We start from the raw sequence: 22963 nt of genomic DNA, 5'->3' as shown, positions 1-22963 counted from the left end.
GAGTGAGCATCATAAGATCACTGTTTATTGCTGGGGGCAGACAAAACTGGGGTCTATATAATGGAATACTAAGACTTTCATTTCTATGTACTGGTAATTGGGGGGTATGTAGTCTGTCACTCTTGTCTATTTCCTTGCTTTTTTCTTGAGTCATTTTGTGTAATAAACATAGGCAACTTCTTAGGTACTGCAGAAATGTTGTAAAACCAGGAGTAATTGTTGAAGTTGTGAGGCTGATGTAATATATTGTGTGTACATTTGTATATAGGCCACAGCCCAGATGGAAGAGAGGCTTCAGGACGTTATAACAAATCATTCTCCAGAAAACGTCCTTCCGCTGGCAGATGGTGTACTCAGTTTTACCCACCATCAGATCACAGAACTGGCTCGAGATTGTTTGGATAAATCCCACCAGGGCCTCATCACGTCTCGATACTTCCTTGAATTACAGCAGAAATTAGACAAATTGCTACAGGAGGTATGAGCTGTTATGACTGGTAGTAAAATGGTTTAAATATGTTTGCAGTTTGAAATAGTTATGACTGTTGCACTCAAATAATTTGTCAAAGAGATGTTCATGGCAATTTTAGTCTACATGATGACCACTACAAGGGCCAAAAGACATTCCTAATGTAGTCTGTGAGAAGTAGGTTGTAAAGATTCAGAAATAACAGCGTTTTGTCTTGCAGTGTTAATTATAAATTGCTTACAGAAGCATGTGCATAAGCCCTAAGTGAGGAAGCTTGCTATTCTGTTTGCTGTGGATAAATGAGGAAATGTATACCATTTCCACTCTTTCCACTTTATCAACCTTACTAATTGCCTGCTGTGTTGACAAAGGAGGCAACAGCCCTTATGTTTCCATTACTTGGAGGTTATTATTAATTATTTAAATATTTCCCTCCTTCATAATTAAAGTGTTTATTAGCAGAAATTCAGTTTTCAAAGCATTGAAACTTCCGTAGAATAGTCTGGTAAATTAATTAACAAAAGAGTGAAACTTATTTATAGCGTGACACTGTAAGTCAATACAGTTTATATATACATCATTTTTAAAACAAATGAAATACTAAATGGTATAACTGTAAATGTGGGACTTGATAGTATGCTGGGAACCAAAGTTAATGTGATAGACTAGCAGATTTGATAGACTTGAAATTTTCCCAGTGATATGTTCAAGTATTCTGCCTTGTTAATTCAAACAGTTTCTTCTGTTTTCTTTTAAATGAAGGAGCAATCTCTAAAGATTTTGATCGTTTTTGTTGCTGTTTTTGTTTTTTCCTGTGCTGATTTTTTGTTTACTTCTATTCAATAGAATTTACTTTCAGTTAATTTCTGCTACTGCATTCTGAACTTCTTGTCATAAAGCAGTGTAAAAGTTAAGGCATCGCTAAAATATGTATGGATTATTGAAGTCCTGTCCTTTAAACAGAGAAAATAAAAACCTCCCAGCAATGTAATTCAGCAGTAGGAAAGCCTGCTCCTTTCCTCAGCTTAGCTGCGGACACTTATGATTCGGATGCATGCGTCACATTTGTTGTCAGTTACTAGCTGTGATGCTCAGTAGAAGGCTGCCTCTCCTACTGCTACTTGGCACCTTATGATTACTGTGTATATTAGAGGAAGGCTATTTCAGTGCTTGAGTAGCTTGATTCATCTCACACCTTTGTAAATCTAAGGTTGAGGTTGGGTGTTATCAGTGTCCTTTCCTGCTTCATCCTACTTTAACATAATATATATTCAATCTTTTGTTCAGGTATACAACTGAGTGTTCACAAAACTATACAAAGTTGCTTTTAATTCTGCTGGTGATCAAAACAGGCTGGCATTTTGTTTACAAGAGTTCTCTTTGGGCTTGGTTGGTAGTATGCAGAATACAAATGCATATGTCTGGTTAAGGTACTTCTGAAACCCATTACAGAATGCTAGATGATGTTCATGCCTTTTTTTTTTTTAAGTTACCTTTTTTTAAATCTCACAGATTTATTTATTTTTCAGCTACTTAATATATTTTTAAATTACAGTGTTGAGAGCAGCATGTAGCATCATATTGTTGCAGGATTTTTAACTACAAAAATAAAATTAATGATTATTTTATACGAAAAGTACTTAGTTGTCCATATTAATCTCTCTTAAAATGCTAGTTTCTTGTTTTTGTTTCAGTTCTCTTAATGATTTTGTACAAACAAAAGATGAGGAAAACTTTCAGTTCGGAATATTCAAAACAAAGAAATACTTTGTGTGTTTAGAGGGCTAACAGTATGTTTCAGTGAGGAGGAGGACCATATGGCCTCTTTGCATTCATTGGCATCCTTGTTTGCACCTTTTGTTCTTAAAGGAGAAAATTTAAAAGAAATTGAAAATGTGCTTTAGCCCATTATGCAAATATTTTTAAACCTTCCAGAATTTTCTCTGTATTCTTTTGTAACAAATTTTTGTTCTTCATTACCTCCATAGAAGTTGATTTCTCAACTGTATGTGGCCTCTCTCTGCACAAATTAGTATTGACTCTGTGGATGTAGTACATTGTTATTTGGCTAGGAATTGTGAACGTAGGAAATTATGACCAATTTGACATGAATGTTGCTTATGTTCATGAATATTTCATTTTTCATCTTTTCCTAAAGCTGTTAGTAAACAGGGAGACAAACTGCATATGTATGTTGTACTGAATCATAGTCCTTTTTGCGAAACTGACAATGGTAATATTATGTGATTTTTTTAAACCATTACAAAAGCAGAAATCGTCCATTTTGGACAGTTTAACATAGTTGTTACAGTATTAGAATTGTACAAACGTATTAGTTCAGCATGATATTTTATAATGTTGATATTCTTGATATTTCTATAATTGTCTTGAAAATGATGTACTGTTGTCTCAAGTTCACATTTCAAAACCTGCAAGTATGTCTGAAATAAGCATGCAGGAGTTGTGCATTGAATGCAGTTTGTTCTCTTTTTCCTTTCTGTCCATGTTCTAGGCTCAGGAGCGATCAGAGAGTGAAGAACTGGCATATATCAAGCAACTAGTCAGAAAAATCCTCATAGTTATTGCTCGCCCTGCTCGTTTACTGGAATGCCTGGTAAGGTGATGCTACTATATCTAGATTTTTGTTAACTGCTATGATGCAATGGGAAGTTTCCCAGATTAGTATTCAGTTTCCTTTACAGTACCGTCAAACAACTCGGCAAGGCTTTATTGTTGGTGGGATCTTTTTTACTTCTATTTCAGAAGCAAGATACTAGTGGAGAGCTCCTGCAGTTGTGTTTGGCTCCCTGCTATTGCAAATGCTTCGTTATTAAATCCCTTTCATAAATTTAGGAAGCTCCAGTTTAAAATGGGTTTGTTTTTTCTATTGCTTTGTTCAACGTTGTTACTCTCTTGGGAAGATGTTTCCGGAATCATAATTGGTTGGTGATTTTCCCATTGTTCTTCTTGTAAGTTTTATAATTTTGTTGCACTGAACAGTTGCCAGGGCTGTATGCAGCTTGCAGTCCATTCTCCAGTAGGGTATTTGGAGATACAGGTAGCCTTAGTGAGCATAGCATGTGTGTTGCCTTATTGGGCTAGCTTGTGCCAGACCACCTAGGCATGTTTCTGTTTCACTTTCCCCTGCTGTGAGAACTGGGGAGGCTCAGGTGCACGAGGTTGTGCTTCAGTTGTTCAGTGGAAGAAATTAATGCTCACAGAACACAGTGCTCAAGAGGATGGTATAGACACCCAAATGCCATGTAAGAGCCAGCCTGAATCCAACAGGCTTGGCAGGGAGCCTGAACTGATTTTGTCTGCCAATTGTCTATTGGCAAGCTGTGCTTGCCAATACCAGGATCGCAGTGTTGACACTGCAAGCAGCTATTTGAGGCTGGCAAGGCTTTGTGTATGTGGGAGCCACTAACCTGCTGCTAGACTCAAGTTATGCCTGGAAGTGTCATAACTGCGTGTGCATACCACTGATTCTGAACTACTCAGTCTTTCCAACCTGATCTTGGCTCTGTGCTGTGTTTCTTCATCTGTGGCACAGTTAATCCATAACCTAGATTGTTCTGTTTGCTGTGGGCATTTTGAGAGATGACCCTTTTGTTTTGGAAACACCATGTCTCAGTGTTCCCAGTTGCAGTTTGTTCATGTAGTTCAGCAGAAATCTAAATATGGTGTGTGCTCTGAAGCAGGATGAATGATGTGAAAATAATGACAGGATCTGCGGAAGAGGATGTGTTAGTAAACATTGAATGCGGGCTTGCGCTGTGTCTTCACTGTGTCCCCTGAATGTTAATTCAGCAATGTCTGGAGTGATCTTCCTTGCTCCTTTCTCACAGTTCTCATAATCCTTCTCCAGCCCTTTACACAATCTCTGATATGAAGCCTTGTTTCTCTCCATTCCATGATTTCCTTATTGCATGTTCAAAACTGCTCTTAAATACATACTGTGGGCTGACAGACCTAGGCTTCTTTGTAGCACTTCATCCTCTCCTCACATATTTTCTTTCTCCCATCCACTCCTGTTCCTACTCTTTTAATTTGGGTTCTTTCCTGGTGACCTATTTGGCTCCTGGTTCATTCTCTGTAAATGCTAAATTTTATAGCTGGCAAGTTCCAAATCTACATTCTCTTAGCTTATGGCTTTGGGATTTTGTTCCAGCCTATCACAGTTGAACTGGAACTGCTGCACAGCCTGCATTTGTCCCTTTGCTGAGCCTGTTGATGTGAGTGGATGGACAGTATTTTTCATTTCTCTCAGGAAATGAAATTGTGCTCTCAGTTTTAGTGCTTATTTGCTTCCAGCTGTTGTAGATTTTCAGAGCAGCAATGGCAGAGAAAGCTGGCACAGCTTCTTTGGAGTGTTCTTACTTGGAGTCTGTAGAAGATTTAAGCTGAAACGTAACAACTCTTCTTACAGTAGGTTCCTTCAGAGGCAAGTGGCTTGAAAAAATCCAGGCAGATTGTAACAAGACCCACATATCCTACACAAGGTGTTAAGACCTACCAGTTAAGTCACTGGAATCATTTAATCATGTAAAAACAACATTGTTCCTTTTCTGTAGCTATTCTCAGGAACCTTTTAAATAATATTGGCTGATATTTTGAAAAGTCTGTCTGAAATAAATACTAGATAGGACAATTTCAGCCTCTGTAAGAATTTCCATAGAATCACTGGAACTAAAACAACACTTTCATCAGAAGTTTCATGTACTGTATAGTTAAGTAACCAGTTTTCTTCCTGCTTTTTAGCTAGGGTTTAGCTCAGATGGTGGTGGTATGTGTGTTCCTGCTTGTATTTACATGTTAATCATATGAGTAAAGACTTTCTGTAGTTTCATGTGTCAAGAGCTACTTCCAAATGTTGAGAGATTTTCTCCATTTGTAGTTGCTTCAGTACATGAAGAATGAAGGACATAAGTTTGAAGTTAAGATGAGGAAATTAAATTCTTCTAATATTGATGTGTGTATGCATGTACTCATACTTGTGTGCATTATATACATTGTATGAATGGTTTGAAGAATGTAGTGCCTATGAGTGAAATTTTGATATATGTAGATACAGGCAGAATATATTGGAAAGAGAACAGAAGATTATTAAAAAGAATAAAAATGCCCTATTGGTAATCCTTCTTGTTCTATTAAATGATTTCCTGATTTTATCTTCTGTTAAAGTAGTGAAATAAATATGTTTCTAAAGGACTTATGGGATAGGGAAGGATTTCTTTTCTTACTCTTGGAAGGCATGCCTTCTACATGTGGAATAAATTATATAGTAATATAGTTGGCTCCCAAAGGGTAGTGTTTTATTTCTAGTTTTGAAATAATTGGATCAGTGAAGCTCCAGTGTTGTTTTCAGTAGCTTGCAATAACTTCATTCTAAAGTCAAGTACTTATTCAATTACATTTTCCTTAAAACAGTGTACAGTTATATTTACGTAAAATACTTCAGAATTTCGTTTAGAAGTGGAGAGCAATTTATTTACATGGTTGATTTCAGTAGCAGATTTTTGTATCCAAGCAACTGTAGGGAGTTGAAGTCTTACGTGAAATCTTGTTACTGAATAATGTGTTGCTGGTTATGTCATTTCACAGAATACTGTGGTGAGTTCTGCTGGCAAGTAACTTCCTATTATAAAAGTACAGGATGCAAAATTGTATGGCTTACAGAATATTATATTGTCTAGGAATGATAATAGAAGCATAGGCTACTAATACTAGAGTAATAAGGTTTGGTGTTTTTTTTTTTTTTAAATAAGAGAAATATTTGTGATAGATACAGCTAAGGAAGTTATTCTGTTAGGTTCTAATACTTCAGTTTCTGCAGAGAGAATGATAGTTACTCTTTTTCTTTCAGGAATTTGATCCAGAAGAGTTTTACTATCTTTTGGAAGCAGCTGAAGGCCATGCTAAAGAAGGACAAGGCATTAAAACCGACATTCCCCGCTACATTATTAGTCAGCTGGGCTTAAATAAAGATCCTTTAGAAGGTAAGTGCATCTCTTGGTTCAGCTATAAACGTCCAGATGCTTCCTTCCCATTATATATGATTGTTGAGATACTCAGAGTGTGCCTCAAAGAATCACAGTAGAAATGAGAGCAGAACAAAAAGCATTCACTTCACCCACAGGTTCTGTCACAAGCTTAAAGGCATTATAAAGGCCATCTGAGATTTTCTGCTATGAATACCATTCACAGATGACATTGTATCAATGATACTCATCTTTTTACATTCAGGCAGTAAAACTTCCTTATTTGAACTCTACCTGAAATTTACAGCTCTAATTTGGTATCTACTATTATCCAACTGTAGGTATAAGTGAAACTGGACTGGTAAGTAATTTGCCTTTCACAACTCCTGGCTTTCTACATCGTATTCTCACTGAATACATATTTTCCCTTTCCTATTGAAACTCTGAAGATTTCTTTTTCTGAGCAACCTATGTGTGCATAGTTAGGACTTATAAAGGGGAGAAGTTGACTTGGTTCCTGTAAAATTATTGTCATTGCAGAAGATTATTTGTTGCCTGATTCTTGTTTTAAGGACAGCGTTGGTAAAACTAGAATCACTTGTCTCCTGAGCAGACCTTCTTCTCTTTCATACTCAAATCAAACGCTGTTAGTAGTGAAAAGTGGAAATTGGGTTCATTGCATACTGTGCTAGTCTCACAGTTTAGAGTGCAGTAGAAGTGCTGTCCTGGAAAATGGATCTAACTAGTGTTAGTTTGCTTGTCTTTTGTGTTATGAACAAATGAGACCTCTAGGAGGGGACTTGGTAACACAAAATCATATTTCTGGTATTTAAAGGAAGCTTATGAGCAGGAAGGTGACCAATTTTATACGTGGTCTGGTAGTGATATGACAAGGAGAAATGGCTTTAAACTAAAATAAGGGATACTTAGGTGAGACATAAGGAGAACATTCTTTACTCAGAGGCCAGTAAGGTGCTGGCGTAGGCTGCCTGGAGGAGCTTTGAATGCCCCACCCCTGGAGGAATTAAAGGCCAGGTTGGATGGTATCTTGGGCAGCCTGAACTAGTGAATGGCAATACTGCTTGTGTTAGGGGTTTGGAATTAGGTAATCTTTAAGATTCCTTCCAACCCAAGGCATCCTATGATTCTGTGAAAACAGTTGTGGTAAGATAGGATTGGCTTTTTCTTTTAATCAGTCTTCATAATGCAAAATCATATTTCATGAAGTCTGAGAAGCTATATGGTGTATTAAAATGAATTTTTTTTTTCTTCAACTTAAGCACTGACAGATATTGTCATGTGTTTGGTTAGATCTAATTAAATGAATATTAAAAGATTGAAAAATCAAAATTAAAAGATAAATGGAAGCTGAGCTTACTAATCCTCTTCCTGTCTTCTCAGAGAAGAAAATTGCTTTCAGTTTGAAATTGGTACCATTGCTTAAAGGGACATACCATAAACAAAAAATAAGGAGAACGGCACTGTGAGGTTTATGCCTTTGAATTAATCATGTAAAGAGAATTATTTTCAGCGTTTTATATACATTACTGTAAAGCATAAAACAAGATGAGAGCCTTTACACTTCTGTGTCCAAAAATGGAATATACTGAAAAATATTTAGATAGAAGAAAAAAACAGAAAGCTTTCAAATAATTATGTGTCAGTAACTGCAATTAGAATAGCAGCTCCACATAGAATTGTATTTATTTTAAGTGTTTAGCATTTGTAAATGTTCATGGAAGGGATTTCACTTTCAGTTCAAAAAAAGAACTGAATGCTTTAGCACCTTCCCTACTTGCCCCCTTTGTTTTCTGCCATAGCTGAGTGAAATGATGCATGCATTACTTGAGAGATAATGCCAGATAAATTTATACTGTACTGAAATCTGTACCACAGCAGATTCATCACTTATCAGAAGCTGGTGGCTGCATTTCTGAAGAGTTCCCTGGGGAGAAATTTTCCCCCCGGTTTTTAAATTTCCATCTTTACCTTTTATGAATCATGAGACTTCAGAAATGGTTTAAATCAAGGAAAGAAAAAGGGCAGATGTTTAATGGTATTTAGATGAGTTTTAAAAATCTCTTCAGGCATTACAAAATTGTTCCATGGCTCTGTGTTTTGATAGCTGACTCTTAGTTCCATTCCATTAATACCTACTATTTGTAAATAATAGGTATTTCTCAGATAATGGATATTTTGCAAAAGTTCTGTTTAACAATGGCCCATTTTAATTTCCTATTTATGAAAACTGTCTCAATTGAGAAGGCTGTCAAAGCATATTTTTCTATCTTGTGTAGTTCTCACTCATACTATTAAGGTTTCATCAGCACATTTATTATAAAACCCTCATGTTCATGAAACTGAGTTTTGACAGAAAACTCCACTCCCTAGTTAGAATTTGGCCTGTACTGTTTAAGCCTAGGCTCTCTTTTAAAAATGTTTATTCTTCACGGATAATTCTGATGGTTCACTGAGATGATTCTTCACTTTTTGTTGACTTGTGTTCAGATTTTTCTTTGAATCTTTCTAACTTCTGTTAAGCTTTAAAGATCTGTTTTGTTTTTGAAATTAAATTTTGTGGTTTTTGTAGTGATTAGATATGAGAGTTACTCTCAAGATGCTCTACAAGTAAATTATCTACATGCTTAACTTACTTACAGTTAATGATTACAGTAAGTGTTGTGCGAATAATTACCTAGGATTTCACTTCTAGTAATTGATTATTGTATAGAAAAATCCAGCTTATATATATTCTATGTGAATATTAGGTTACTTTTTTTATTCATAAGTTAAAAAGTAAGTACTGATGGTGAAATTGCATCTTAGAAGTTTCAGGTAGTCTTTTCTTTGATCCCCATCACATAATTATGATCAAGTGTAGATCTTTGATTCTGCAGAGTGTATAATTAACAATGTATATTTAAGTTATATTAAGTTATCCAAAGTCTTTTTAGGTACCAGCTTTCCTGTTCAGCTTTTGTTACCCAGAGGAATTCTTAGTTCACATGTCCCTGGAGAACATAATAGAGTTAGGAACTCTGCACCATATACAGATCAGGACAACCTGGTAAACTTGCTAGATCAGCCAAAATCCAAGCGTTTCACAGAGAAATAGTCTGTATTAATAATTCCATAAATGATAAGCTTTGAGGAAAAAAAAAATGGCTTTTAGCTGGGTCTGGTAGGATTATCAGCATTTCTGTGTATAAGATGGAAACATTTGGAATCCATATCAGCCTGAACTGGAACCTTACTGTTCCAGCTATGAAGCTTTAGGTAGTACATAAAAGATATGATGTGCAGTTTAACCCCCTGGTGGTCTAAGATCCTCATGATTTTTAGAAAATTAATACACACAGACCACATAATTCTTGCATCTCAGCAGTCACAGTACTTACTGCTGTTTATTGGTACTTAGCTGTTTAAGATCACACAGACAATGAATACCACACATTCCTTTTTCAGATTGTGCTCTGAATTATACTCAGCATTAATACTCTAAATGCTTAGAAACAGCCTATAGTTATTTGGCAAGAACTACAGAATGATTCCAGAAAAGTGTCACTTCTCAGATTTTAGTTTGGTACTTAATTTTATACTTACTGAGGTTTAAAAAGGACTTTCTAATATTTGTTTCTAGAAATAGCTCAGCTAGCTAACTGTGACAATGGGACAGCAGAATCTCTGGAAATGGATGAATCAGTAACTGTAAGTTTTCTTTTTACAATGCTGCTTATGCTGAATGTGAATGAAGAAGAAAATGTCTGTCTTCTGTTTTTCTTCTGGCATGGGTAAATTAGTAGAATGGATTCTTAAAAGTTACAGGGTTTAGCACCATGCCACTCAGCAGGTAGAAGACTCATGAAAAGTACTAGGGCAAAACTTTCTGTTTTCCTTGGCACTGTGGTATTTGGCTTTCATGAGGCTACAGTAATCGAAACAAGAAGACTGTTTTACCATAGTTTCCACCAGTGACTGCTTTATTTCTGTTTCATGTAATCATTTTCCTTCTCTAAGTATTTACATACTTCTTTAAAAACAAAGCATTTTAGAACTATTTTAAGTTGGTCTGCTTACAGTGGCAGCTAATGACCAAATTTGAGTCTAAACATATCCAGTCAAGACATGAGAAGGTAATAAACATGTTGCCAAAAAACCTGTTTCAGGAAGCTGTCTTGTAGTCTGGAATATTCTGCATTATTCTTTTGAATCTATGTATGAAAATATTTGGCTACAATCATGTGTATCTTACAGTAAGATTTTGTCAAATGCTTGCACAGGTTAGCAAAAGAAAAATGACTTGCTGGAGATGATTGGTCTGAATTTTGTGGTGGGTTTAAGTTCTGTTTATTTAAATTATAATTTTAAAAAGTTCTTATACCTTGCACGTCGATCAATAGTAAATACAATTCTATTATTGTTAATTTTTAATGCAAGCAGACAGAACAAGTCAGTGCAATTCTGCAAGGATGCATAGATACTTTGCTGGCATCTGTAACAATTAGTAGAGTTTAAAATACAGGCGTGGGGTATCTGCTAAGGTAGTATCAACATACTGCATTACGGACATTATCTTCTCTGAAATGTCTTATCTTAAGAAGGTTCCTGGTGTTTACATAAAATACAGACCTGGGCATTATTTATTGGAACAATACTGACAAATTGGATAAAAATTAGATAATTAAAATGCTGAAGGAATGTTCTAATTTAGATGGGGAATATGTATCTGTAAGACTGGCTTAGCAACAGGTATGAAATTGTAATTCTGAAGGTATTTATATTGTGCAAATGCAAACTTCTCAAAGTTGAACAAATGAAGTGAAAGGAAGAATGATGGATTGTAATATGGGAATGTAACTGGGACTGTGGTGAAACTATATGAGGAATGAAAAATAGAGGGTGAATGTCTAGAAATATTTTACCAATGTGGAGTAAACATAAGATAAAAACAACCCATGGAAAGTGTAAAGAGGCATAACTTAAAATAGAACACAGAACAATTTAAAAATTAGGAAGAATCCTGTATTTGCAAGCAAGTAGCCTAAGCAGTTTAATAAATTCTCTTCCTTCTCCTGTGTAGTTTCTTCTGTTACCATACTCACTTCCTTAACACTGGACTGTTTCTTTAGTAAGCATTTCACTGAAAGTCTTCCAAGCAGATCTACACCCAACCTTTAATATTACTGAGTTGTCTTGATAGGGATCCCAGAACTTTTTGGAAATTTGGGAAGCGCTTTGTATTTTGTAGGTTTGGAATAAGAAATGTAGGAATCTGCACTAGTGCAGGCACATGTGCCCCACACCTCTCATTCCTAATTTACACTTGGTTGTTAAGATTCATTAAGATTACAGCTAGAAAGAAAGTTGTACTGCATTTCAAGATAACTTTGTTTTGAAGATGTTCTTGCATAAAAATTGGTGAAAGTGACATTATCATGATAGAGTTATTGCATTTTTGTCTTCCCTTTTTTTTCTCTTCATGTGTCTTTCCACGGTCCATCCTAAATTATATCACAGTCCTAGCATTAGTCAGAAATGTACAAAACTTTGATGTTAGAAGAATTCATCTGATTCAGTTACTCCCAGGCTGATTCTGCCTGCATACTGTTGGAATCACTTTTACTCAAAAATGAAGGCAATATCCAGCGAGTACTTAGTGCAATTCCCAGAAGTTTAGACCCCAGATAGGAGTTTCCAGTATTTCCCCTTACCAGAAGCCATCGTACCTATCTGCTTTCACCCTGACATGGAGATGAGGGGACAGATGGCTCCAGTGTTACGGATACCTTTCTGATGGAGAGGCAGCTCTGTTTCAGGAACTCCTGTGTCCTTCACTTCAGCCAAAATGTGGTCAACTGGCTAGGTCTTTCAGCTGGTTTGTTGGGGTGTGACAGACTCATGGTACTTGGAATTATGTGTTGGGTTTTTTTTCCTACTTCGAAGAAAAAAAATACTGTACTGACTGTATTCTTTCTCCTTTTTTACTTTGAAGAGCTCTAATACCTCACTACAGCTCCGGAGAAAACCTCGAGAAAGTGATTTTGAAACAATCAAACTGATTAGTAATGGAGCTTATGGGTGAGTAATTCACATTACTGTAACAGCTTTTTCAGAGTTCTGCATAACTTCCCATTATTTCTTACTGTGGGGATGATTATGGGGGGGATTTTTTTGCACTGATGTATTCTTAATCCTGCTTTCCTACTTTGTTGTTAATGCTGAAGTGCTAATTAGACCTAAAGATATTGGAGAAGTGGAAAAAAAATTTCCTTAAGAAGGTCTGAATTGTTTTCTTTTTTTTGTTTGTTTGTTTGTTTGTTTTATCCCCTTCTTTGTGGACTCTCTTCGATCCCAGATGGCTTTTAAGGAGTTACTGTTACTTGGTTGGATTTTCTGGGTACTTGTAAAAGTAGAGAACTTACTGCACAGTGGTATATAAGTTGTTGTAGATAACTCTGAAAGGCCAAGAGAGAATTAACATGAAAGAATTCCATAGCTGTAGTCTAAGTATTAAGTCTGCCAACAGGTAGAACTACTGGTTCGTTTCATGTTCAGGTGCCTTCATTAGATCTTTGCTTGGTTATATTTCTCAGCGCTAAATTGTATAAGGACAGGAACTGCTGATCAGGAGTAGGAGACTTGGTACTGGTTCAAAAAAGACAGGTTTCTGTCTGTCAGCAAATGAGGCAGTGTTGCAGAACAGCATTGAAGGAAAGGGCTGTGCTGATCCCTGGCACAGGTCACGTTGTGCTGGCTCTATCCTATGCTACCTCTGTTTGAGGTAGGAAACAGCAGCTACCTGATAGGACTCTGGAAGAGAAAAAGAGAAAACCCACTGGTGATCTGCCCACTGGAATTTTGCATGCTGTTTTAATGGCCTGGGATTATGGGTGCAGCAATGACTCTCAGGTCATGTTATTTAAAGATATCCCTGAGCTCTGATGAGACAGTTAATGTTTACTACTTCTGATCATGACAGCATATGGAGAGACTGTTTGCTTGTGACCAGACCTACTTATGTAGTTCAGCAAAAAGCCTACAGAAGATAGGGTAATTTGAATTAAAATTATATAAATATCCAAATATAACTTCTCATAGTTCAGCCTCCTCACAATTCATTTTCTCAGAATTTCTCTGTAGTCAAACTCATTAGTCTATGCCAGTTACTTCAGATTACCCCTAAATTTTAAAAGCCTTTCTTCTTGCACTTAGCAGTAGTTTCTGCTCCCATCCCTGGCTGTATCCGTTCTTCTTTTCCCCCCTTTGTCTCTATCCAACTTCCTCTTTGTCTTACTGAAGTAGAAGAACAAGAACTGTGTGGGTAATGTTCGTGTCAGAGAAATGGGTGTCTGAGTCAGTGGACCCGTGCAATTTCCCAGTAGTTTTAGGTTAGTATGCAGTGGGGAAAGGAGGGAGTGGTGGCACACAGGCATGCTGCAACTGGCAGTGTGTGATTGAGTGCCTGAAGTCAGTTGTACAGTAGGCCTCTTGCTCCATACCCTCACAGCCACGAAGTCTCAAAGGGCTACTAAGAAATACAGACTGGAGACAGGTAAAGATTTGTAAGGTGGAAAAGAAAGGATGAAAAAAGCTTTCTGTGGCTCTTACAACGAGGGCATGTAGAATACATTTTCTCATGTTTGTGGCAGGGAAAATCAATACTGTACTATGTGAATCACCTTCTTAATGAACATCACAGGTAAAGTTGTCACAGCAAGTATAATTTTTGTTGAGATCTGGCTGAATTGTTGAGAAAAGGGAAAGCTGAGTGAGGGTGTATATGCATTCTATAGGAGCTGTTATTGCCTTTATAAAACATTAAAACAGAAGCATGCTAGAGGTAATGCAACAGTAATGGAAACTGAAGTGGAAAGTGAAAATCCCATCAACTTTAGTGAAGTGCTGTTATTTCCATGCTTAAGCAAACAACATCAAAGTTGATTTTGTTGGTCTGGATTTTTTGTTTAAATTGTTCTTACAAGAAAAATAAAGAAGATGGAAACAAGAAGGACTATGAAGGTAAAACTGAAAAATAGTCTAGAATGAAAGAAACACATTCAGTGAACTGCTTGAGTGCAGATTTTAAAAGTATATACTCAACATTTTATAAAGTGAGATTAGCACTTGATCCCATAATGATGCTGGGAGTAGGCTTGAACTCTTTCAAGAATTTCTGTGCACCAGATAAAGAGGGACAATACTATTAGCAGACTTTTAGTGAGTATCATGTTTATGTTGACATCATACAGCTAGAGATTAATTTACTCATAAGTTATGGTCAAATTTAAAGAGGAACATAACAACTATTGCCCGTATACTTTTAAACTCTACAAAATGGAGCATAATTAAGCAGCAGTATCTGTTCCATCTGTAAATACGAAGCAGTAAATTGCCCAATGGGCATTTATTGCAATGTATTACAAGTATAAGCAGCCAAAATAAAAGTTAGTGTTGTTATGCTACAAGACTTTTTTCCCACTTCCACATTTTTCTAGGCCATTAACTTTTTGAAATAACTTGAATGTGCATGAATTCTGTAATTCTGTCTGAACTTCATTGATTTATTCTCCAAAATACATCAGTAGGCATCTTTTGCGCTCTGAATTAGTATTCTACTGTAATACTTTACTTGTTTCAAGGAGGTAGTAGAAGGTTATGTTCAGAACCAATTTATGAAAAAAAAAAAGCAATGTACACTCTGATGTCCTTTATTTTACTGTTGTGTTTTTGCCTTCATTAGTGAAATAGAAAACTTTGCTTGACAGGATAATTTTTGGTCTTGGCATACTGTAGCAGAGATTTGTCAGATGTGCTAAACTTGATGAGTTTAAATATCAAGTATTGGTTGGGTAAACTAATTTGTAATGCAATTAAACGACTGTGTAGTAGATTAGGTGTATCAGGCCGGGAATACACAAGAAGTTAAACAAGCTGTGAATCAGTAAACAAGTAGGACACTGGCCAAGTCACTAATGGTTTCAAAGCTGTCTGTCAGACTGCTTTCCAGCCAGGCAAAAATTATCAGATTTCCCAATTTTTCGAACTTTTGCTGCAATTACAGCAACTTTTTTTTTTTTCCCGTATTTCAGCTACTGAGAGTTAAGAAGTAGTGATGGTATCAAATTTTGTCCTTCCTGAACATGCGGCATACTATAAATATGTGAAGGACTCTATTTTTCAAGTGTTTTTTTTTTTGCAAATACTGAACAGTTCTTAGGGAGTTTATTCACAGAAAATCTAGTACTAGTTTTATCAGTGTGTGCCTGTGTTTACTGGCTTCCATAAAGGTGGAAGTTGTTAACAGTTAGATGTAGACAGGCAATTTTACTGGCTGAAGTATGTGACACACTGAAGTGAGTAGATCTCTCATACGAAAAGAAGAATCACAGCCATTCTGTTCTTTTCCCATGCTACAGGGCAGACTAGGGTGTATCCCAAACACGTAGTTCACACTACAGTGGATGCTTGTCTTAGGCATGCTGTAGGCAGCGTTTCCTCCTTGCCCCCAAATAAATCTGATTTGGTGATGGATATCATCTAGGTGGGAGGTGGTGCAGAGCTGTTTTTGGTTCTGGTGGTTCTGATCTTAACTATCTGTAAACTCTGACATAATGCTATAACATGCATCATGGCCTCACAAATGGCTGCCTTGGACTGGAGATGATTCAGGCAGTTCAGAATTCAGCAATCCCTTCTCAGAAAATTGCTTTTTAAAATGTAGCATAATTCTTGGTCAGCAGTTTTAAATTTTAAATAATAAATGCAGCAAGTACGACACCTGTGTTTCCACAAGGAGTTTAGGGTCCTCTGACAAATTCAGGAATCATGTTAAAAGCAAGTTACCTTTAAACACAACAACATCAGCTGAAAGTACTGAATGTAGACTAAATTTTAAAATATCTCGGAAAGTTACTGAAGATCTGTAAACTAGGGAACGTAGAAACAGGAGGGAGACTAACTTCTCAAATGGGCAGGTAATGGAAAGACCAAGGGAAACAATTTTAAACTAAAAAAAGGTTTAGATTAGGTACTATGGGGAAATTCTTTACGCAGAGGGTAGTGAGGCACTGGCACAGACTGCCCCATCCCTGGAGGTGCTCAAGGTCAGGCTGTACGTGGCTCTGGGCAGCCTGAGCTGATAAATGGCAGCCCTGCCTGTAGCGAGAACTTGGAATTAAGATGAGATTTAAGATTTCTTCCAACCCAAGACATACTATGTTCTCTGACAGATCTGTAGACTGTTAGATTTTAGTTATAACCAAGAATCGTTGTAAGCTTTGAAAGGTAGATTGCATAACAATTAAGTTGTAGCAGGTTTGTTTGTTTTTGTCATATCAACACGTGCATAGCATTTATATTTTTGCCTAGGTGTTTTAGATATACTTTTTCAAAGTAAATGGAAATTCTGTACTAGAAGTAGAGGAAGGTAGTGTTTGGACAGTCACAGAGTTTGTTAATTTCTTTTATTTCTCTTGTGAAATAAATTTTGCGTGATACATTTAGATACATTATCAATAAAAAAAACCAGGTCATTTGTGTATCTGCTGAGATCCATGCAGTGAAATCAGCAGGTGTTCTGGAAATCCCATGGTGACTTTATGAAACTAATAGGGCAAGGCAGGAAAGCAAATTCTTGGTTTGAAAGCATAGGAGGTTGCAACACTGCCTCTGTGGTTGTGGCTTTGCAGGCAAGGATGGCATTTGACTGCATTTGACTGTTGTTTATTGGATGGACGGAGCAATTTGATGTTATGGATGAGTTGCTTTTGTATTAACGGAGTTCTCAGACAGTTGTCTTTTCACTGGAAATCATGAACTGGCTATTATTGTTCAATGCCAAGAAAATGAGAGTGAGAAATTGTGTTCTCTTAAAAGCAGAAGTGAAACAAAGATAAAAGTCTGTCTAATGCTTCTGGAATAGCATCTGACAAGTAAGGAATAGAGCAACAGAGTGAAATGAGCCTGACTTGAGAAAAGAAAAGCTGAGTTCAGTGCAGGAATGAGGATAATGTAGCAGGAGAGAGCTTCAGGGAAAGCAGAGGGAATCAGACCATCCCATTCTGCTTCATGGCTTAAAAGAGAATACCTCAAAACTTATAAATCAGGTTCAAAATAAACAAAGCTAGAACACCAGAACTCATTATGGTTGTTCTCAACTTTTTATCTGGAATTTCATTGTCTTCAGTGTCTTGGCAGCTCTGTGCTTTACCCTGAGCTTTCCGTTATTTTGATTAAGTTGAAATCCCAGGGAGGTGAAGCTTTTTTTTTTTTTTGCTTTTTTTCACTTTGGTTTGTGGTTGTTTTTGTTTGTTTTTAATGTCCAAGTAACTTCTACATTTTTTCTCTTCGTTTAACTGCTTGTCCCTGGGAAAGTTTCATATTCCATTTATTAGTGACATCTCAGCAAATTCTTTCAAAGCATAGGAGTCTCAGTAAGTTCAGGTTGCGGTTCCAATGATCTGCCTTGCTGGTCGTACTAGTAAGCAAGGGAAATGCATAGTTGTGAAATGAGACTCTCCTGAAGGAAGATAGGTAATCTTTGGCTGGAATCCTTTGCTTCCATTTAGAGCATAGTTTTGTTCGTAATGCTGTTAGCTCAAGTTACTGTGTTACACAGATGTGCAGAATGATGTGCACTCTTGTATACTGAAGATCATTTAAAATCACCTTAATCAGTACAAATGGCATATGAATGTATAAGCATAAGACAGAGAACTGTGTTGGTTTTTTTTTTTTTGGTTTTTTTTTTGGTGAATCTAGTATCTTGTAAATCAGTGAAATATTTTTTTTCCAAGCGTTTGTGACTAAAACAATTCTGGTAGAAATTTAGATTATTGTCTCCCTGCAAATACAAGGATAGAGAATCTAATTTAGAGAACTGTGGGAATTGTAATCATCATATCTGGATCTTCACTGCATTGAATAGTTTAAACTAACTGCTTCTTCATCTTTAAATATGGTAGTGGCTGCTCTACAGATGCATATGATGGAAAGTATACTTAAGGCACCTGAAGAACTCACTTTTTTACAAGCCAAAAATTCATGAAGGAACTGAAATAGGAAAAGAATACATAGTATTATAGGAGATTAAGAAACTTATGACAAATGAGCAACAGATAGCACCTAAAGAAAGATGAAAAAGAGAATGCAAAGGAAACAGCTGTGCAGGAGGTGTGAAGAAAGAAATGAGTGTGCTGGGAGTGGAAGGAAGAGGTGTATGAAGACAGCAGGAAAGCATACAGGAGTTGAATAACTTGATCTTTATTTGAGTTTGGGATGGGCAACAGACAGCAAGACTTAGTAGGAGGCAGGCACTAAGGGTGAGGTTTGTCTTGGATTTTGCCCAAGGTGTTTTTCCCCTAGTTTCATGATGAGGTAATGTTTTCTACCTGCCCTGTGCTCAGACTGTAGCAAGGGATTAAGGAAAACTTTCAGAATCTGTAAGAGAAACTCTCATGTCTAGAAAAAAACACTCCACAAAGCAAAATAGAAGTTGTTGCTTTTTTCTGTGAATTTGGTAGCAGTCTGAAGATTTAGTTGTAAAAATAATAAGGCAGAAATTGCTTTTTGTATTTGTATGCTTGTATGCTGATAATTGCATGTTGTGGGGACAAGTAAATCAGTTTAAAAACTACATTACTGGGTTCCATTTTTTCTTTCTTTTTTTTTTTTGTCATTTCTCTTTCCAAAAAAACAATGGTATTTATTAAAAAACAAAACAAAACATGTATTTATAAACTGGAGATGCTATGTGCGTTGAATACTGTGAGGTTGATATCAAACAAAGCAGTTGTTTTCAGGGTTTGTCTTGAGGGACTTTGAGAAATGCAGTGGTTCTGTCCTGTGTGTTTTATGATAAGATTATGTATTTTTCCGAGCCTTGAAAGTAGTCCATCTGAGGTTTTCTTTCACTTTGCTGCCCTGATCACCTTGATCTTTCTAATCAAGCTTATGTGAAACTTTGTATCCAATAGCCTAGTGAAATTTTGGCTGTTGAGATGCATCTTATTCCCACATTACCAGGTAGTATATGTGGTTTTTTAATTTGTATTACCTACTGGTGACCTACCCATGATATTTATCAGTGCTGATGTCAGGGTACTGTACTGAACAAGTACAGATGATACATTTTGCATCTACCAATTGGGGAGAGCCACATCACTGAGCAAACCTCTGAGCAGCCTTCTTGAGAAACCTATGATGTGTTTTAAAATCCCCCTGAAAAGAGTCTGCAGTCAGATAATTATGACTCACACTTGCAGAATAAACATTTGTCGAAATGGTTTATAATATTCTGTCATGGCTGGTTTTCATCTATAATCCTTTGCTGATGGAAACTTCCAAAATCTGAGCTTAGTATCTGTTGTGGATGGACTGTTTGTTTTGTTTGTTATCAATTTGTATGCTAATTTGTGTTGACTGAAGTCATCCTGATGAAACATTGAAACGTAACAAGGTCTCAATCCATTGTTATCTGAAAGGTTCATCAGCTATATTAGATTAGAAGCAATGAAATGCATATGCAATATTTTGGATATATTTACTTGTCAAAAATGTATTTTAAAATAGCTTTTAAATTTAGTGCTTTTTCTTTTTCCATCTCATTTGGACTTCTTCAGTGCGGTTTATTTGGTGAGACATAAAGAAACCAGGCAAAGATTTGCCATGAAGAAGATAAATAAGCAGAATCTCATCCTTCGAAACCAGATCCAACAGGCCTTTGTCGAGCGTGATATCCTGACGTTTGCAGAAAACCCCTTTGTTGTCAGCATGTATTGTTCTTTTGAAACAAGACGTCATTTATGTATGGTCATGGAATACGTAGAAGGTAAAGTAGTCATTTTTAGAGGAAGGGAGTATTTTTTTAATAATACCGGGGAAGAAATAAAACCTTGATGGTGCTTGCATTAAAAGGACCTTCTTTATTTGCTGTGTGTTCTGGCTGTACAGATTTGGGATCAAAACTCAAGAGTAAGATGGCTTTTCTCGCACTCATTATTCTCCTAGCAATCAAGATGAGTTGCTGTGACTGTGTGGACTTCTTTTAAGTAGCAGCACAGACTTTATTGGTTTCCTGTTGAACTCTAGCATCATTCTCTCCCAGCTTCATGGTTTTTTCAGTACAGTAGGTATTGTGATTGCCTGTTAAATTGGATCATCTGATTGGAAAAGAAACATTTATGACTACAATTTATGTTCCCTTCTGCAGCAAATACATCTAAAAATTTATGCCGCCATCTTCAACATTCATCCTGTTTTCACAGGTGGAGACTGTGCTACTTTGATGAAAAATATGGGCCCCTTACCTGTGGACATGGCAAGGATGTATTTTGCAGAAACTGTTCTGGCCTTGGAATACCTTCATAATTACGGAATTGTACACAGGGATTTGAAGCCAGATAAGTATGTATATAGAATATAACAGAAAGAGGACTTAAATTGATCAGTGTGAAAAGTTGATCCTGGTTGTTTTTTGTTTGTTTGTTTGTTTCCCATTATCTAGACATACAGAATCTCTATCTATAAGTAATACTACAGCAAGTAATTATAGTGAAAAGTGTGGATGTTGTATCTCCACTTATTACAGAATCAAAAAATATCCCAAGTTGGAAGGAACCCATGAAGATCCAACTCCCGTTAAGTCCAACTTCTGACTCCACACAGCACCATGCAAAAATCAGACATGTAAACTGTACACAGACGTTCTGAACTCCAGCAGCGTGGGGCTGTGACACTGCCCTCTGGTGCACACCCTGTCCCCAGCCCCCAGCTGCCCTCCCCTGGCACAGCTCCATGCCGTTCCCTCAGGCCCTGTCACACAGAGCAGAGCTCAGCGCTGCCCTCCGCTCCTGTGAGGAGCTGCAGCAGCCATCAGGCCTCCCCTCAACTCCTCTGCTCTGTGCTCAGCACACCAAGGGACCTCAGCCATGCCTCATACATCTTGCTTTCTAGAATCTTCACCAATCTTTGCCACCTTTGCGGTGCTACTTGGAATGCTAACAGCTTTGTGTCCTTTGTACATGGTGTGTCCAAATGGCGCTCAGTGCTGGAGGTGAGGCTGCAGGGACAGCTCCTCCCCTCGCCCGCTGGCAGTGCTGGGCCTGCTGCACCCCAGGTTTTGGTTGGCCCTTAGGGCTGCCAGGGCACACTACTGGCTTGTGTTCAATCTTCTCCTTGTTTTATATTAGAACAACAAGTTAATAACAGTTTAAAAAAAAAAAAAAAAGGAGTTGCATCAGTGAAAATATCTTCTTCCATGATGCTTCAGGCCAGTGTGGTGGTATTAGTTACCAGCTATTTTAATATCTGGGTTTTTTCAAATGAATGACCCAGCCTGCTACTGGTAGAAAAAGCCTGCCTCACTTTAAAAGTTGAATTTATTCTATTCTTATTCTTTCAGAATGATGACTATTTCATTTTCTTCAAACATATGCCATTTAACTCTTGACACTTCATGATTCTGATTACATTCAATTGTATATGAAAGCTTTGTTTATGTCTGGTGTAACAGTAATAAACGTGTGACTGTGTCATTTATTCAACCTATTTTGTTCTGGCTAAATTACTTTTTAAGATGGGTTTAATTTTTTTCAGTGCTGCTGAAACATTTATTTGAGTGTAATAATAATAATAAGCATGTAATCTTCAATTATATCACAGTAACTTGAGATCACTTCAATTTTCAGTTTATTGGTAACATCCATGGGCCATATAAAGCTTACAGACTTCGGTCTATCAAAGGTGGGGCTAATGAGTTTGACTACCAATCTATATGAAGGTCACATTGAGAAGGATGCCAGAGAATTCCTTGATAAACAAGTAAGATACAGTTTTTTTTCTTTTTTATATTGTTTAACGCAATAATGTTTTGCTAGCAGAATCTACTGCAGTAGTTTATAAGCTGTTATTTCTGCATATGTGTTCTGATTGTATTTGTCAATTACTTTGACTAATGCCCAGCAGATTATGGTAGGCTCTTTTCTTTCTGCATTAGGATCTATTAATAAGATGAACAGCCTGACTGTGTGCAAGTGAGTCTGTGAGAGAGATAAATAGAAAACTGTTTTTAAGAGGAATTCAGAAGTCTCAACAGTGTGCTTGTGGAACTGATGATGCATGATACTACCAGGGGTTCTAAATTCTTTGCTATGGCCCATTTCCCTTTAAGCGTGCCTCATTATCATTGCTTGCAATCTGTTCACAGTAAAATTTACTTAAGATAAAGCCGTCAAAACTTTCATGTAAAGCTAAAGATAGGTTTAAATTAAATAAAATATTTGCTCTGATCGACTTTCATAACGTATCAAAAACAAACTGTCTTTTGCTTTACAGACATGCAAATGCGATTGATGCCTATATTGTAGATGGAGAATGCAGAAAACAAGTTATGCCAGCAGAATAGCCTAGGATGTACTGAATTTCATTTGTTTTTGTTTCTGTGTTATTCTATATTTCAAGAAAATATATTTCAAGATGTGATATAGCAAGTACTGTTAGACTTAATATACCATTA

The 22963-nt window shown here is 36.7% G+C and overlaps 1 protein-coding gene across 5 annotated transcripts in view; it reads left to right on the top strand.

Moving 5' to 3' along the window:
* The window catches only part of MAST4 (microtubule associated serine/threonine kinase family member 4), a 284153-nt gene that overhangs the window by 237271 nt on the left and 23919 nt on the right, over positions 1 to 22963 (top strand). For all 5 annotated transcript variants that reach the window (XM_052670248.1, XM_052670246.1, XM_052670247.1 and 2 more), the window contains 8 exons: positions 269 to 478; positions 2982 to 3083; positions 6336 to 6468; positions 10091 to 10158; positions 12443 to 12528; positions 20070 to 20278; positions 20715 to 20853; positions 22137 to 22269. In XM_052670248.1, coding sequence (XP_052526208.1) covers positions 269 to 478; positions 2982 to 3083; positions 6336 to 6468; positions 10091 to 10158; positions 12443 to 12528; positions 20070 to 20278; positions 20715 to 20853; positions 22137 to 22269 — 1080 coding nt within the window. The remainder of the gene's footprint in view (positions 1 to 268; positions 479 to 2981; positions 3084 to 6335; positions 6469 to 10090; positions 10159 to 12442; positions 12529 to 20069; positions 20279 to 20714; positions 20854 to 22136; positions 22270 to 22963) is intronic.

The sequence above is a fragment of the Tympanuchus pallidicinctus genome, unplaced genomic scaffold, assembly GCF_026119805.1.
Source record: "Tympanuchus pallidicinctus isolate F22 unplaced genomic scaffold, pur_lepc_1.0 scaffold9, whole genome shotgun sequence".
Taxonomy (NCBI): domain Eukaryota; kingdom Metazoa; phylum Chordata; class Aves; order Galliformes; family Phasianidae; genus Tympanuchus; species Tympanuchus pallidicinctus.
Note: the sequence above shows the minus strand (reverse complement) of the source record. Positions and strands in the feature narration are given on the sequence as shown.